Source organism: Dipodomys ordii, unplaced genomic scaffold (genome assembly GCF_000151885.1).
Source record: "Dipodomys ordii isolate 6190 unplaced genomic scaffold, Dord_2.0 Scaffold1, whole genome shotgun sequence".
NCBI classification, from domain to species: domain Eukaryota; kingdom Metazoa; phylum Chordata; class Mammalia; order Rodentia; family Heteromyidae; genus Dipodomys; species Dipodomys ordii.
This window is the reverse complement of record NW_012267217.1, coordinates 30,558,610-30,576,024: the sequence shown is the minus strand read 5'-3', so window position 1 is coordinate 30,576,024 and position 17,415 is coordinate 30,558,610. Positions and strand designations below refer to the sequence as shown.

General features: G+C 41.6%; 1 protein-coding gene across 1 annotated transcript in view; it reads right to left on the bottom strand.

Annotated features, from left to right (window-relative positions):
- The window catches only part of Sgcg (sarcoglycan, gamma (35kDa dystrophin-associated glycoprotein)), a 32,458-nt gene extending 15,711 nt beyond the window's left edge, over positions 1 to 16,747 (bottom strand). Inside the window, exons 1-4 of the mRNA XM_013038030.1 lie at positions 16,738 to 16,747; positions 15,351 to 15,547; positions 5,632 to 5,733; positions 2,361 to 2,448 (exon numbers count right to left, since the gene is read on the bottom strand). Coding sequence (XP_012893484.1) covers positions 2,361 to 2,448; positions 5,632 to 5,733; positions 15,351 to 15,545 — 385 coding nt within the window. The 5' untranslated portion in view covers positions 15,546 to 15,547; positions 16,738 to 16,747. The remainder of the gene's footprint in view (positions 1 to 2,360; positions 2,449 to 5,631; positions 5,734 to 15,350; positions 15,548 to 16,737) is intronic.
- Positions 16,748 to 17,415: the final 668 nt, after the last annotated feature.

Here is a 17,415-nt window from a genome sequence, read left to right as displayed (position 1 = left end):
TTCCTTCCTTCCTTCCTTCCTTCCTTCCTTCCTTCCTTCCTTCCTTCCTTCCTTCCTTCCCTCCTCCTTCCCTCCCTCCCTCCTTTCCTGCTTTCCTTTCTCCCTGTCCTTCTTCCTCTCCCCTTCCTCTTTCCCTCTCTTTCTTCTTCTTCCCCTCTCCTTTATTCTCTCTCTCCCATCACCCCTTTCTTCCTGCTGGTCCTGGAGCTTGAACTCAGGGCCTAGGCACTGTCCCTGAGCTTACTTTCTCAAGGCTAACACTCTACCACTTCAGCCAAAACTACTTCTGGCTTTTATGGGTGGCTCATTGTAGATAAGACTCAGGGACTTTCCTGCCCATGCTGGCTTTGAACTGTGAGCCTCAGATCTCAACCTCCTGAGAAGCTAGGATTATATGCATCGACCACCAGCACTTGGCTTACTTCTTTTGGTATTATCCATCTGAGGATGTGTGAACCACAAAATGAGAGATTTGTGAAAGACCTTCCTACAAATGACTGGCCAGGGTGGTCCATGTTCCCTGGGAAGATGACATCCCACCATGACTCTCCCCTTTGCTACCATTCTCAGAAGATGACTCCTTCTCCTGCTCATGGGGGGGAAAAAGACACATGACTGGAAGGTCATTCTTGGGTTTTTGCCCTTCCCCTACCCCTAAGAAATGCACCCCCATTGTGTTCCAACTCATTAATGTATTCTGCATATAACAGAGGGTGCCACTCTGTACCAGACACTATGCCACTATGCCTTGGGGGGAGCAGAACATCATGTTTAGTTTTTCACCCCCTAGCTTTTATGTGCAGCTGTGGATTCCTCTTAAGGGGCCAGCCTCTCCAGCCCTGCTATTACCACAAGCGAGTCCCTCTAGACAACAGCTTTCACCATCTGCTTAAGAGAGTGAAGAGTTTTCCAGCTGTTTTATGCGAACTGGCTATTTTTGTTGATGGAAGTTAGAATTGGAGATGAGTCACACAACCTTTCCTGCCCTGGTTGGCATTGAACAGTGATCCTCACATCTCAGCCTCATGAATAGCAAGGATTACAGGAGTAAGCCACCAGTTGTTTCTCCCATATATTTATTTGTGATTGGTTGAAACTCAGGATGAGGAAGCCACAGATACAGAGGGCGGAGTGCATACGCTTTCTCAAGAGTCCTTTCTCTCTCTGCAAGCTTCTGTGAGACTTAACTCTTGTAAGGTTTTCATCCTTTGGCCCTTAGCTAATTGGCTGGAAATCACAGTTGACCCAAGGGCAGTTGGTTGAACCAAGATGGGCTAAGTAGAGGTTTTGTGGAGAACATAGAATCTGCATAATTGACAAGTAGAGGTTAGGAATTACAGATAAGCTGAAGAGAGCCAGGGGACCCCCATAGGCTGTATAGAGATCGAAAGGAATGCAGTTATAATACCCAGGAGGAAATGATGAGCCAAGCAACACTGGAAATAAGAAGGGTGGGGCGTATGAGAAAAAGGAGAGGGAGGGGAAAGAGCAGGAGAGAAGAGATGAGAGGAAAGGGGAGCCAGGGAGGAGAGAGGGAGAAAAGAGTGAATATGTCTGACTCTTAGCTGCTTGCTCTCTCCTCCTGAGGCCAGCAACTTCAGTTCTTTCACTTTGGTCACTATAAAGGGTGTGTGCATGCGTGCATATGCACCTGTGTGTTCTGTTTCTTGCACTAACTAAATGATCCTCTTTTGTGAGAACACTAGAACCTGGGGCCTGTGACTGACTGCAGGAGATTTGACTAGTGTGGGTCGAGTGTCAGTGATATCATGGAAAACCCTGGTTGTAAGGTTGTTCATCCTATGTTGAAGTGAAGACACAGGATTAGGAGTGTCTAGCTGTTTGCAGTAATCCTGTCAAAGGACACCAGAAATGCCCCTTGTACTTATCTTAGTTATTCTCGGTATCCTGTATCCTGACTTCTTGTTATGTACCTCTCAGAATGTGCCCTTTCCTGTATTTTCCCATAATCCCCTTCAGATGGTCCCAGGCCAATCTGAACCTATAAAAGTAGATGGTGAGGAAGACATCTTCCATGTAACTATCTCTGTAGTTAGGCTCATTTCTCACCCTGTGGGTGAAATAAAGGATTCATCATTGCAGTGCACCTCTTCATCTGCGGGGCCCCAGAGTCTGCTGAGCAGAATCTGCACTCTGTGTCTTGGGGAACCAATGTTTGATGGCAACATTTCTTGTACCCCCCTCCATGTGGCTACCAATCCTCTGTGGGCAATATAACATGATGATTGAACAATTCACACACATAAAGAGGCATTCAATTTCTTGAGAGAAAAAAGTTATATATGCAGTAATATTCATGAATTTGGTGCCTGCAAATGCTGTAAGTAAATTAGACTTACCCACTTTTAACCTGCCTGTGACCTCCCCTTCTGAGTTGCGTGCATTGACTGTGACGTTCTGAGTTGACTGTAGAAGCAAAGATGAGTCCTATGAAAATATTCACACAATTAGTAAATGAAGGTAGCCAAATTCTAATGATTTTTCCTTTTCCAAGGAATTCAAATGCTCTTGTTGTTATAATCAAAGTAATGAAAAATGTTACTTTAGAATTAAATAATAATTAAAATAAAGGTGATGTTCTGAGGAGTTACAGTTACATAAGTCAGATAAAGATTACATTTCTTTTTGGACAATGCTACCCCTTTCCTTGTTCTCACCTAATCAAAGTAATTATGATTGAGACATTGTATTAAGACATATTTTAAGAAATACCATGTTACTTGTTTTCACAATGCAAAAGCTTCCCTCCATTTCAAAAAAGCAAGACACAGACAAATTCCACATAATCTCACTCCCTATCTTGTTAAAATCATGGTGAAGAGGATCCAGTGCTGATAGCTCATGCCTGTAATCCTAGCTACTCAAGAAGTGGTAATCTGAGGACTGAGGGTCAAGGACAGCCCTGATAGAAAGTCTGTGGCACTCTTATTTCTAAAGAACCAAAATGCCACAAGTGTTGTGGCTCAAGTAATAGAGTGCTAATCTTGGGCAAAAAAGCTCAGGGACAGAATCCATGCCCCAAGTTCCAGCTCCAGTAGTAGCACCAAGAAAGGAAGATAGAAAGAAAGAAAGAAAGAATGAAAGAAAGAAAGAAAGAAAGGAAGGAAGGAAGGAAGGAAGGAAGGAAAGAAAAGAGAAAAAAGAAAAGAAAAAAAAGAATAGTAGAAGTGAAAGGTTGATAAAACTTAACTAAATGTTATTATGAATTCCAGAATGTTACATATGATCTAGTCACCCCAATTTCAAACATTGGGACATTCTACCAGTCAGACCAGCCAACAGAGCTGGGGGGAGGGGGTGGTGAGGGAGGGGAGAAATAGGGATAAATTCTAGTATTTGAATTCTGAGTTCATGCCCGAGTTTCTTTTCAAGAAAAGTGTGTGCTTATTTTCCATACCATCCCAGTGAATTTAAGAGCATGGCCAACAGAGCTCACAGAACCAGACTCCTACATCTCACTCTACATATATTCCAAGACATATGTGGGTGCCTACTACCAACAAGACAACCATAGAAGAGATGTGGTCCTCTCCAGGCTCTCCCCTTTGTGGCCAGTATTAATTTGTAAGACTCACTGCACCATCTTGCTAGTGTAACTGAACTTGGTGGATATTCCAGTTTTAGTTTGGGGGAGTTGTTTTGTTTTGTTAACAAGACATTGTATTTGCTTTTTATCCCACTTTGTGTGTGTGTGTGTCTGTGTGTGTGTGTGTGTGTGTGCGCGCGCGCGCGCTTGCGCACGCCAGTCCTGGGGCTTGAATATAGGGTTTAGGTGGTGTCCTTGAGCTTTTGTGCTCAGTGCTAGCACTCTACCATTTGAGCCACAGCTCCACCTCTGGCTTTTTTGGTGGTTAATTAGAGGTAGAGTCTCATGGACTTTCCTGCTAGGGCTGGCTTTGAACCATGATCCTCTGATCTCAGCTTCTTGAGTAGCTAGGATCACAAGCATGAGCCACTAGCACCCTGCTTCCCACATTTTTAAAATTAGCATCTATTAATAGTACAGGAAGGTTTCGTTCTGACATGTCCCTTGATCATAATTACCCCTTCCATCACTCCCCTTAATCCTCCTCATCTCCTTCTCAACCAAGCTCAACATGCTTTCACTGTTCCATTTCTGCACATGTACATAAAAGTATCTTGACTAGCCTTGCATGGTGGCTCACATAATCCTAGCTACTCAGGAGGTTGAAATTTGAGGACCAAGGTTCAAAGCCAGCCCATCTGTGAGACCATTACTTCCAATGAATCACCCCCAAAGGCCAGAAGTGGAGCTGTGGCTCAAGTGGTAGAGTACTAGCCTTGAACAAAAGACCTCAGGGATAGGGCCCAGGCCATGAATTCAAGCCCTAGGTGCCAGCGTGTGTGTGTATGTGTGTGTGTGTGTGTGTGTCTGTATGTGTGTGTGTGTGTATGTATGTGGGAGCATGTGTGTGCGTGTATTTTGACTATATTTATCCTTCTCAGCCTCTCCATTCACCCGCCTCCTTTCCACTAGTACCAACATTCTGAGGAGGACCTGTTTTACCTTCTGTCATTGTGTGTGTGTGTGTGTGTGTGTGTGTGTGTTTATTGTTCAAAGGGGTTATACCATGGTATTTCCCACATGCATGTGGAAGTTCATTGCACCTGGTATTAGCACTTCTACCCAAATTAGATAAAATGTACTCAGACATTTGTGGTTCAAGTGGTAGAGCACCAGCCTTGAGCAAAAATGCTCAAGGACAGTATTGTCCCTTTCTCCATCTCTGCCTTCCTTCCTACTGAATAGCTTTCAGGGAGTTTTGATTTGGGCTATCTTCATTCACAGGTGCACTGTGCTTCAGGACCTCATGTTTCTTAGGAGTATGTCTTTTGTTGTCTTTCTGACTCTCCTAGGCAACTACATAGCCCCTGTCATCAAGAGATATCGAACCAGCTGGATTTGATGGTCTCTGTAATTTAGGCCATCATTTGGAAACGGAAATCTTTACTAACATACCAAAAGAAAATGAAGAGTGTATTCTTTAAATAACCAGTAAGTTAGAATTTCAGGGTTTTAAACTTTTTGGGGGGGAGGGAGTAAATACCACTTATCAATAATCTAGCAAAATGTTTATGTAGATTTCCAAAGTTCACAGTATTATATAAGGAAATATAGTATATGTGACAAAAGATTGCTTTTGTTTTTATTTTATCCTTGGCTAAACCTTTTAATGTTTCACGAAGAAAAATGAAGAACAACTTGACTTACTTTTATTATCTGTCTGTCTGTCTGTCTGTCTATCTGTCTCTCTCTATTTTGTTAGCATTGAGGCTTGAACTCTGGGCCTTAAGATCTTATTTAATGCTGGTGCTCTACCACTTGAGCCACACCTCTACTTCTGGTGTTGTGCTGGTTAATTGGAGATGAGTCTCCTGACTTTGTATTCAGATTTCAGGCTCCTGAGAAGCTAGGATTATAGGTGTGAGCCACTGTGATCCAGCTCAAATAACAAAACTTTATTTAAGGAATATTTGGACATGTATGTTCTCTAAAAATCTCCTCTGAATAATACTAATCATCAATGCTTAAACATGGTTTGTTTTTCATAAAGCACACATTATTTAAATCTCTCATTGTTTTCTTACCACTCTGGAGTGTATTTCTTTGGCATACAATGGGAATAAAAATTCAGATTCTCCTTCTAAGCGAAGTCCATCACTTCTTACATGCAAGTGACCCATTCCTGTCTGGGAAAAACATAAAACAATATGAAATTCATTGTTTTCTTTTTTTTTTTTTGTCGGCCGTGGTGCTTGAACTCTGGGCCTGGGCGCTGTCCCTCAGCTCTTCAGCTCAAGGTGAGCGCTCTACCACTTGAGCTACAGCGCCACTTCCGGTTTTCTGGTGGTTTATTGGAGATAGGAGTCTCACAGTCTCTCCTGCCCGGGCTGGCTTTGAACTGGGATCCTCAGATCTCAGCCTCCTGAGTAGCTAGGATTACAGGCGTGAGCCACCAGCGCCCGGTCATTGTTTTCTTTTTCATTTCTCTTAGTATTAACTTAAATCACACATACCTGTCTACAGATTTACTTCCATATATTTTTTATTTTTCCTAAATGTTTTATTTGAAACTTTGGTATTTTTTATTCAATATTCAATTCAAAAAATCTTGTAATTACAAATAGTATTTAGGAATACAACATTGAATCACTTTGCAATGAACGTTCAAGGCCCAGGACCACATCAATGAAAACAGAACCTTGTTATTAGTATGATTAAAAACTTCTTTGTGAGGTATAGAGATTTGGACCAAGGGCCTCAAGCCTGCTGCCTTGGTGCTCTGCCACTTGAGTCACACCCTTGGTCCCTTTCTGCTGGTATTTTGGAGCTGGAATTTTTGGTTCTGGCTGGCCTTGAATTGTAATCCTTCAGGTCCTAACCTCCTGAGTAGCTAGCGGGATTACAGTCATGAGCCACATGTTACCGGCCCTAATTCTTACATTTTAATATAAAGATATACTAAAGTAGATTCCTGTCAGATACACTATTCTGTAAGTTTTAACACAAGTATACTTTTTGTAACCACAAATGCAATTAGGATATAGAATAGTTTTGTCACCTCCCTAAAAAAGACCATAATTATCTCTTTAAAATTTTCAGTATACCTTCTAAATTCACTGTGTCCATGATGTAGTATATTTGTACCAGAGACTTATAAATGAGAAGCATCTGAGGAGGATGGAAAGCTGTGTTCAAGGCACTGATCTCCAGGCCTGGATAGCCAGAAGTGTGCCTAGACAGCAGATAAAACTCAGGAGGCTACCAGTGACCTGTGTCAAATATTGCAGGCATTTTCAGCTTTATTCCTTTCTCATTCTCAGCAACACTTAATGTTGGGGTTCATCTTTCTTAAAAAAGTATGCTTCTGGGCTGGGAAGGTGGCTCAGTGGTAGAGCGCTTGCCTTGTATGCATGAGGCCCTGGGTTCAATTCCCCAGCACCACATAAGCAAAAAGGAAAAAAGCCCGAAGTGGCGCTGTGGCTCAAGTGGTAGAGCGCTAGCCTTGAGCTGAAGAGCTGAGGGACAGTGCCCAGGCCCACAGTTCAGGGACCCCCCCCCCAAAAAAAAAAGTATGCTTCTTCGCCCTCCTCTTCCTCAGCCACACTCACTGAACTCCACCAATAGATAAGCTGGGAACTGGAACTGTAATCCTAGCAACTCAGGAGGCTGAGATCTGAGGACTGAGATTCAAAGCCAGCCTGAGTGGATAAATCTGCGAGCCTTTTATCTCAAATTAACCAGCAAAAAGCTGGAAATAAAGGTATGGTGCAAGTGTCAATCTTGAGCAAAAAAGCAAAATAAGAGCAAGAGGACTTGATTTCAGGCCCCAGTGTTTAATCTTTTATGTTCTGATTGCACACACACGCGTACGTGCACACACACACACACACACACACACACACACACACACACACCCCTGCATCTTAAGCAGTTCATGTTTTTCTATTTGTGTGCGAACACACACATGTGTGTAGAATCTGAGCATAACAGATTAAATATGATCCTAATTAAAGCCAAGATTCTGACTCATGCTGATTCCTCAGCTAACATTCTTTCCGTTCACTAAAATAACTCTTAAAAGAAAAAAAAAAGGAATGAAACTTAAAAAGATGAGGTTGCTGTATAACTATAAAATATTATCTTCATTCTGATTGGTGAGACAAAAAGCCCAATGCCATCAATTTAAGACATAAAAAGCATTATATCTCTGGAGATGGAGAGGAGAGAGTATATATTTACCTGTGTCAGGCAGACTGTGATTTAATTTAAAAAAATTATTGTAAAGGTGATGTCAGGAGAGGTTACAGGTACAGAAGACAGGCATTAGGTCCATTTCTTTTTGAACAGTGTCCTACTGTGTTCTAAAGGCTCTCAGCTCTTGTGGCTAGAACAGAATGGGAGGAGTTTAGATGAAGCTGGTGGTTATCCTCCCCCTGGGGGGGGGGAGGGTGGAGGGACACTTGTGGCTGACCTGACTCACAGCATTGCCCTGTCAGAGAGGTTAAATCACTCCCAGAGAAAAGTTCTAATAAAAGGAGAAGTTGAAAGCACAATTGTGAGGAGAAAAATTAAAATCATAGGACCTATGTTACTAATACAAATGAACATGAAGTAGCTCCTCTCCTCTCCCTCTCTTCTCTTCCTCTCTTGATTCCTTTCTCTCTCTCTCTGTCTCACACACACACACAAACACACACACAGCCACACACACAGCCACACACACTCACAGACACCTCACCTCATCTCTTCCCTCCTGTCCCCTTCTCCTCTCCTTCTGATTACCATTCCATCTCCCACCTTCTCCCTCCCCTCCCTTTTTCCTCCCTCTCTCCTTCCCTACTTTCTCTTTCCCTCCCTCCCTCCTCCTCTCTTTTCTTCTTCTTCTTCTTCTTCTTCTTCTTCTTCTTCTTCTTCTTCTTCTTCTTCTTCTTCTTCTTCTTCTTCTTCTTCTTCTCCTTCCTTCCTTCCTTCCTTTCTTTCTTTCTTTCTTTCTCCCCCCTTCCTCTCTTTCTCTCTCCCTTCTCCCCCCCCCCCCAGGGCTTGAACTCAGGGCTTTGGGCTCTCACTTGCTTTTCAATCCATGATGATACTCTACCACTTGAGCCACACCTCCTGGCCTTTTGGTAATTAATTGAAGATAAGAATCTCATGGAAACCAACGGTGGCTCAGGCCTGTAATCCTAGTTACTCAGGAGGTTGAGATCTGAGGATCCCAATTCAAAGCCAGCCCAGGCAAGAAAGTCTATAAGACTCTAATCTCCAATAAATGACTCACACAAAAAAGCCAGAAGTGGCACTGTGGCTCAAGTGATTGAATGCTAGCCCTGAGCCCAAGAAGCTCAAGAACAGTGCCCACGCCAAGAGTTCAAGCCCCAGGACCAGGGGGGGGAAAATCTCATGGGCTTTCTCACCCTGGTTGTCTTTGAACCATGCTCCTCAGACCTCAGCCTCTCAAAAAGATAGTATTACAGGCATGAGTCACCTATCCCCCAGCCACACTCAGTCTTTAAAAAAAAATTATTATTACTTTGTCTTCTTTAAAAGACGGTGCAATAAGCCACTTCATGATTCTATTGTCTATGACCTCATTTTCTATCCCATTCTGAGTCACATATAAATCAAAGATTTCAATTTGAGTTTTAGACAGGTGAGCACTGATAGAATGTAATACCTTTTAGAAAGACATAAATAATTTGGAAAAAGTGCCAAGATACTGGTTAACGATGCCATGGTGTCATATTTTTTCTTATAATCATAGCTTCTATGTGTTTGAGAAGTGAATGGCAAGGAGAGGTGGAAGTATAAGGTGCACATGTCAGATGTGAACACTGACAGAATCTGGGCTTTGGCACTGGCATTGGTTGAAGAGAATGGGAGGGCAGGGGGAGGGGAGGGGCAGAGAAGGGGGGATCAGGTGGTTCTCACCTTCAGTACATACCCATTCATCAGACCAATGGCAAAATATTGCTAACGGAGTCAAGGAAGAAATCAGAATCTGCTTCTCAGTTTCTGCCAGATTGTATCCGGTGACCTTCCCTCCCTACATTATTGCTTTGCGAGGTAGGTGTGTCGATCATGTGTCTTTTCTAATCAATGCTATTAGGTAGCAGTCTTCAATGGAAGATAACCACTGCCACAGGAGGCAGAGGCTTCCACTGGTGTTGGCTCTCAAGGATGAAGGGAGGCTAACCAGGTGATGAACAAAAGTATCTTGAAATATGCAAATTAACCAGGAGCTGGTGGCTCACACCTGTAATCCCAGCTACTCCGGAGGCGGAGATCTGAGGATCAAGATTCAAACCAGTTCTGGTAGGAAACTCCCTGAGACTCTTATCTCTAATTAATCACTAAAAAGCTAGAAGATGCTCAAGCGGTAGAGTACCAGCTTTGTGTGGAAAAAACTATGGCACAGGGCTAAGACCTTGAGGGTTTGTGTGTGTGTGTGTGTGTGTGTGTGTGTGTGTGTGTGTTTGCCGGTCATGGGGCCTGAACTCTGGGCCTGGGCACTGTCTCTCAGCTCTTCAGCTCAAGGCTAGCGCTCTACCACTTAAGCCACAGCGCCACTTCTGGCTTTTTCTGCTTATGTGGTGCTGAGGAATCAAACCCAGGGCTTCATGCATGCAAGGCAAGCACTCTACCACTGAGCCACCTTCCCAGCCCCTAAGACCTTGAATTCAAGTCCCAGCACTGCCCTTTGCCCCACACCGCCCCCCCCCCAAAAAGCTACTGTTGAATTCACTAAAAATATGGTAGGCAGCCTATTTCTATTTTTCATATAATTACAGATGTAGGATACTTTTTAAGTAAAAGAGAATTAAAAGTCCTACTTTGTCATACAAAACTGAGATTTATAATACTCAACATTCTAGCATGTATTTTCATAGGAAGGATTGTGCTAAGTTTGATTGTCTCATGTTCAGCACACAGCCAGGACTGACATAGAGGAATATAATTAAAGCACTTTACACACCACCCTTCCTTTTTATTAACTAATCTTATATAGCGTAATCCTGTCCAATCCACCTGCTAGTAAGTCTGCCATTGCTATGTGTGTGATGAAGTTGCTAACTATATGAGCTCTTCAAAACTCCTTTTCTCTTCCTTCCCCTCTCTCTGGGCAGGGCCAAGATGCCTCAGCTCAGATGGCCTCAACTGTCCAAAACATTGCTACTGGCACAGCCGAAGAAATTAGATCATGCACAGGAGTTACGCTGCTGTTTCTTGGCTAGAGTTTAAACTATAGATGACCCTGAATTAGAACATCAGCTGAAACTCACATTTCTCTGTGACCTTAAAGATTCCATGATGGGCTGGGAATGTGGCTCAGTGGTAGAGTGCTTGCTTTGCATGCATGAGCACCACATACACAGAAAAAGCTGGAAGTGGTGCTGTGGCTGAAGTGGTAGAGTGCTATCCTTGAGCAAAAGAATCTCAGGAACAGTACCTAAGCCCTGAGTTCAAGCCCCTGGACTAGCAATAATAATAATAATAATTAATAATAATAAATCCTTGAGTCTTACCCAGCTAGCCAGCGGTTGAAATACACACCATCATATCAGACTAAAATACTGTCAGTTTCTTGCTCTTTCCCCAATTATTTCAAACCTACCAGCATCCAAAAATCTAAAGATCAACACTTCAAATATTTCCCTACTAATAGATCATCAAAAATATAGATTTCTAGGTAAACTCATTTAGATATTTTTTACAATTTTTTTAAAAAGATTTCCTTGAGGGTATTTACTCTTTTTATTTTTTTATTATTACTATAAAGGTGATGTACAAAGGGGTTACAGTTACATAAGTCAGATAAAGAGTACATTTCTTTTTGGACAAGGTTACCCTTTCCCTCACTCTCTCCCACTTTTTCTCTCCGTCCTCACCCACAAATAGGATAATTTGTTTTCAACATAGTGTCTAGTGAGTACCACTGCTGCATTTGTTCACCTTTTGTCCCTCCATTTGTTCTTTTTTAAAAAAATAATATTGTTGTTGTTTGTGTTGGCAGTATCTATGAGAAGAAGAATTAAACATTTCTTTGCAAACGTGCTAATCTTGAATTTTTTTTCTATAGTGGGCACCAAATGAGCAAAATAAAACAACTTAAACAGGGCACATTTCTTATTTCAGTAAATAAGGCTTCTCTCAGCATAGCTTAGCTGAATCTCTATTTTAAGGTCTTTCTTTCCCTGAATATAATCCATTGTCCAGCCAGTATTATCTTCTGGAACCCCTGGTCGGTTGTATTTACATGTGCAAAACTTCTTCATGATGTAATTGTAACTTAATTGGAGGAGAACTTCCTATCCCTTTCAGCTTCTGTTGTCAGAAAGCAAGGCTTTAAGATATAACCCCCCAGTGGGTGGAGCTTAGAATTCTGCCTGCCACTGACCTAAACTAGGCAGAGTTTTAAAAAGAAAGTCAAGATATTTAAAAGCAAGACTGTTTAGCATTATAAAGGCAATTTAAAGGATTATCATTAAATTGTGTTTATAAATGGTCTAGATTATAATGGTCAATATGCAATATTGTATTTGTACTTCTTTTCCTTCCCTCCCTCTCTTCCTTCCTTCTTCTTTCTCCTTCCTTTCTCCTTTCTTCTCTTTTCCTCTCCCTCCCCTTTTCTCTCCTCCCTTCCTTCCTCTATCCTCCCCTCTCCCGGCTTTTCTGGTTGCCCCCAATCATAGCAGCCCAGGCTGGCTTGGGCCTCATGATCCTCCCTCATTCTCCCCAGTGGTGGGATTACAAGTGTGCCCCCAACACATTTGGTTTTATATTCCAGTTTTCATACAGAGTTTAAACATTATTTTCCTCCAGATTTGAGAGTTCATAAAGGATTAAGGGAGATTTTAGCAAGCGTCACTATAAAGAAGATACCGCAATGGCCTTCCATGACTGGGGTACATCCGTCAGAGAGTCTGCAGTACTTGCATATCTGTTTTCTTTCTTTCTTTCTTTTTTATTTTTTCTGGTTGAGGTTTTCAAATCCACATCAAAAGATTATTTAATCAGAGGGTGGGAAAAAAGTCATTGAGATGCCATCTCATACCATTTTCTCCAGCTACACATGAATGATCACCAAGTACTTAATGACAAAACATTTATCCAAGGAAAAGTCTGCAGACACTGTCTGCTAAGGTTTCACTTTCTCATCAGAACAAGATTCTTAAGGGGACAGTTCTCTATGGAACATATTTAACTGTTACTTTGTGCAAAAAAAAAAAAAAACCAAACCAAAAGAAAAACAAAACCAAACCAGAAATAATTCAGCTTGTTTTGGAGGATAAATTAGCTTGGAGTTTTTGTTTTTGTTTTTGGTGCCAGTCCTGAGGCTTGAAGTCCAAGTCTGGGCACTGTTCTTTAGCTTTTTTGCTCAAGGCTTGTGCTCTACCACTTGAGCCACTTCCAGCTTTTTGGTGGTTAATTGAAGATAAAAGGCTCACAGACTTTCCTGCCTAGGCTGGCTTCAAATCTTGATCTTCAGATTTCATCCACCTGAGTAGCTAGGATTTCAGGTGTGAGCCGCCAGCTGAACCTGGTGTTTTTGACCTTCTCAGGGGGCAATGGTATCTATAGCTATTTTATTTTATTACTATATTAAATGACAATAAGATTCTCCTCCCCACCAAAGTATTTAATAGAATTACACACCTAATTATAATATTCAGTAATATTATTATAATTCTGCTTTGTTCTTTCTATTCATTTTTCCCAAATAAAAGTGTTCCTCAAATTAAAATTTCAAGGTCAACAGTGGTAGTTTAGAACCATTAGTCCTAACTTGCTAAAGTTACAGCCATTAACTGTACTAGAGAACTTTATGTGTAAGCAAATATCAGTAACAGTAAAAGTTTTCCAAAAAATTCTCTCATTAAAAATTAGAGATGCTTCAGGATGAGTGATATTTTACCCTTCAAAAGGAAATGGAAAGGCTTGGAAAAAATTATATTAAGTGAAGTAAGCCAGACCCAAAGAAACAGAGGTTTCCCTCATTTGTGGTAGCTGGAATATGCCTATAAATCTATAAGTAGAAACACCAGATGGTGTGCAAGTGGTCACAATGAATGAGCTCAAATAGTATAATTCCTTAGAAAGACTAAGTCAAAGCCCAACAAGATAAGTACCAGGAAATGGCACTTGCAAGAGAGAGGGTAGGGCCAAGGGGAGAGGGGCAGAATGATGAAGGGGAGAAGAGGGAAGAATGCAGATGAGAATTCATTATCTATACCACCGAATTGAGAAAAACAAGGGAAGGTATAGGTGGAAGGTGGGTGAAATGTGGAAGGGGTGATGCAGAACTAGATGCATTGTATGCATACATAAAAGCTTTGTGAAATGGCAAACATTCAATACATTAACCTAAAAATTAAGGAAAGGGAGGGAAGGGGTGGGTTCGGTGAGACGGATGAGTATGTTGAAAAGGGGAACATTGATCAAGATGCACTATCGTCATAAACTGCTTTGCCGAATGGCAACTCCTTTGCACAAGTGGTATAGAGTGCCAGCCTTGAGCAAAGAAGCTAAAGGACAACATCCAGGCTCTGACTTCAAGCCCCAGAACTGGTACAAAAACAACAAAAACCACAAACAAATTAAAAAATGTGCAAGGCCAGCCTGGCATCTGTGGCTCACCTTTGATTTTGTTGAATAACATTCATGGTTAGCTTTATTATTTTCTACAAGGAAATATTCAAGCATGATGAAATTAAGAAGAGGAAGTTAAATAATTAGCGTGTCATTTCTATACTGCTGGGGTTCAAAGCAGAGAAAGTCATGTTAGACTCGGCTAATTTGGAAATGTATGGGTTTTCCCTAGAGCCTTCCCAATGCCTCACCATGTGTCTGTTATGTAGAATCTAGGTATACAATTACATGCTATTTGGTCCATGATCAAAATGTTATCATTCTCTGCAGATGTCCAATGAAATACTTAATTGTACCATTCCATAATCAAATCTCTGCAGAGATTTCCATTATGGTTACAGTAATTCCTTGGTATACATGTATTTCAAGGAGGGACCTACACATACATAAACAATAACAACAGCAAAAAAAGATTTCCATTCTTTGGAATAAATACCCAGAAATGGTATTGCTGTGTCATACGATTATTTAATGGTGAATGTTAGAAAAACTCCCATTCTGCTGGTGCTGGTGGCTCACCCCTGTAATCCTAGATACTCAGGAGGCTGAGATCTGGAGATGGTGGTTCAGAGCCAGTCTTAGCAGATAAATTTGAGAGATTCTTGACTCCAATTACCCAGAAAAAAAGCCAGGAATGAGGTTGTGTCTCAACTGGCAGCCTTGAGTGAAAAAGCTAAGAAAGAACACCCAGACTCTGAGTTCAAGCCCCTGTCTTCCCTCACCCCACAAAATTCTTGATTGTAGGCCAACTGTGGTGGCACATGCCTCTAATCCTAGCATTCAGGAAGCAGAGTCAGGAAGATAATGAGTTAGTACATTAAAATAAACATCCAGCCAGGTGCTAGTGGCTCATGCCTGTAATCCTAGCTATTCAGGAAGCTGAGATTTGAGGGTCACAGTTTGAAGTTAACCCAGGCAGAATAGTCTATGAGACTCTTATCTTCCATTACCAAAACAAAGAAAAAAGAAAGCGAGAAGTGGAGCTGTGGCTCAAGTGGGAGAGCATTAGTCTTGAACAATACAGCATCGGGACAACACCCAGGTCCTGAGTTCAAGGCCTAGGATGAGGCACCAAAAGAAAAGAAAAGAAATCTATTACTGTCATGCAGATGTGGTGACTGAGAGCAGACCAAGAGGAGGAAAAAAAAATCATACTTACTGGAGAGAACCACATCACTTTAAGGATCCAAATTGTAAGGGCAAAATTCACAATGAAGATGATGAGTAGGAGAAGAACGAAGAGGTAGAGGAAGCGCTTTCTCCAGCCATAAATGCCGATGTTGTAGATGCACTGGTTCTCCGGCCTCTCTATGAGGGTGCCCTCTGTGGCTGTCAGATACTGTTCTCTCACCATCTGTCAGGGGCAGGCAGGGAGCAGGGAGGAGACAGGGTGGACAGGAAATTTACCCCATGCATACATTTCCAAAGCCTAAAAAATATTTTTTTAAGTTTCTTTCAAACTTTAAGAAAGAACAAAGCTGGTCACTAGGTGACTCACAGCTGTAATCCTAGCTATACAGGAGGTTGAGATCTGAGGATTGCAGTTCAAAGCCAGCCCAGGCAGGAAATGTCCAGCCGACTCTTTTCCACAATATACTGGCAAAAAGCTGGAAGTGGAGCTGTGGCTCAAGTGCTAGAGACAGGGCAGCACTCAGGCCCTGAGTTCAAGACCCAGTAATGGCACAAGGATGGAAGGAATGAAGGAAGGAAGGAGGGAAGAAAAGAAGGAAAGAAAGAAAGAGAAAGGTAGAAAGAAAAGAGAAAAAAGGCTTAATATGAAGTATATCACTAGATTTTGATTACAGGAAGATCATTTCTTTTTTTTTTTTTTTGTCGGTCGTGGGGCTTGAACTCTGGGCCTGGGCGCTGTCCCTCAGCTCTTCAGCAAGGCAAGCGCTCTACCACTTGAGCTATAGCGCCACTTCCGATTTTCTGGTGGTTTATTGGAGATAGGAGTCTCACAGTCTTTCCTGCCTGGGCTGGCTTTGAACCGCGATCCTCAGATCTCAGCCTCCTGAGTAGCTAGGATTACAGGCGTGAGCCACCAGCGCCCGGCTAGGAAGATCATTTCTAAAATCTTTTATATATGACAAATTCATTGGAAATTCAGTGGTCATAATTGCAAATCTGCATAAAAATTATGCACACATGAATGTGCATAGCTTTTAAAGTTCTGCATGTTTGAATTTTAAATTAAAGCATCAAATTACTTGTCTTAAGATTGAGTAGGAGGAAAATCAAATGCATACACATACATATATTTTATATATATATTGTGTGTATGCATATACACATATAGTTATTTATATTTCTATACATATGCATACACAACATTATTTATATATGTGCCTACATACATGCACACATACATATATATGTATAGGTAGGTACACATGTATAACACACAGGTGTATGCACATATGTATGGTACATACATAGATGCACATGTGTATCTATGCATGTATATATATATGTATAGACATACATATATGTGTGTGTATATGTGCATAATTACTCTTTTTTTGTGCCAGTCCTGGGGCTTGAATTCAGTTGCTTTAGATCTCTCTTGGCTTTTTTGCTCAAGGCTGGCATGATACCACTTGAATTCTGGCTTTTTGTTAATGAGAGCTAAGAGTTTCATGGACTTTCCTGCCCAGGCTGGTTTTGAACTGAGAGCTTCAAATCTCAGCCTCTTGAGAAGCTAGAATTATAGCTGTGAGCCACCAGCATCCGGATTGCTTTGAATTTAATGAAAGCATGTGCTTATTCATTGCCATCACGTAGTATTTTCAGATGCTCAGACCCAGCTGCTTACATTATCCTGCACCTCATGTGCAATGTTCCCTCCCTTGCTTATTCAATCTTCCTATCTTGGAGAGTCCACTGCAAATACTGAACTGCTTAAGCTGGAGTCTCTAGCTCCATCTTGGATTGTTCTATTTTCCCTTAAACCTATCTCAGCAAGTTTTTGTTTTCCTTTTTTTGTGCTGGTCTTAGTGCTTGAACTCAGGGGCTAGACTCTGCCCCTGAGCTTCTTTTGTTCAAGGCTACCACTCTACCACTTGAGCCATAATACCACTTCTCACTTAAAAAAAAGTTTAACAGTGTAATAGTTTTAAAAAATAGTTTAAATGTCTCATGGACTTTCCTGCCCAGGCTGGCTTCAAACTGCAATCCTCAGATCTCAGCCTCCTGAGTAGCTAGGATGACAGGCATGAGCCACT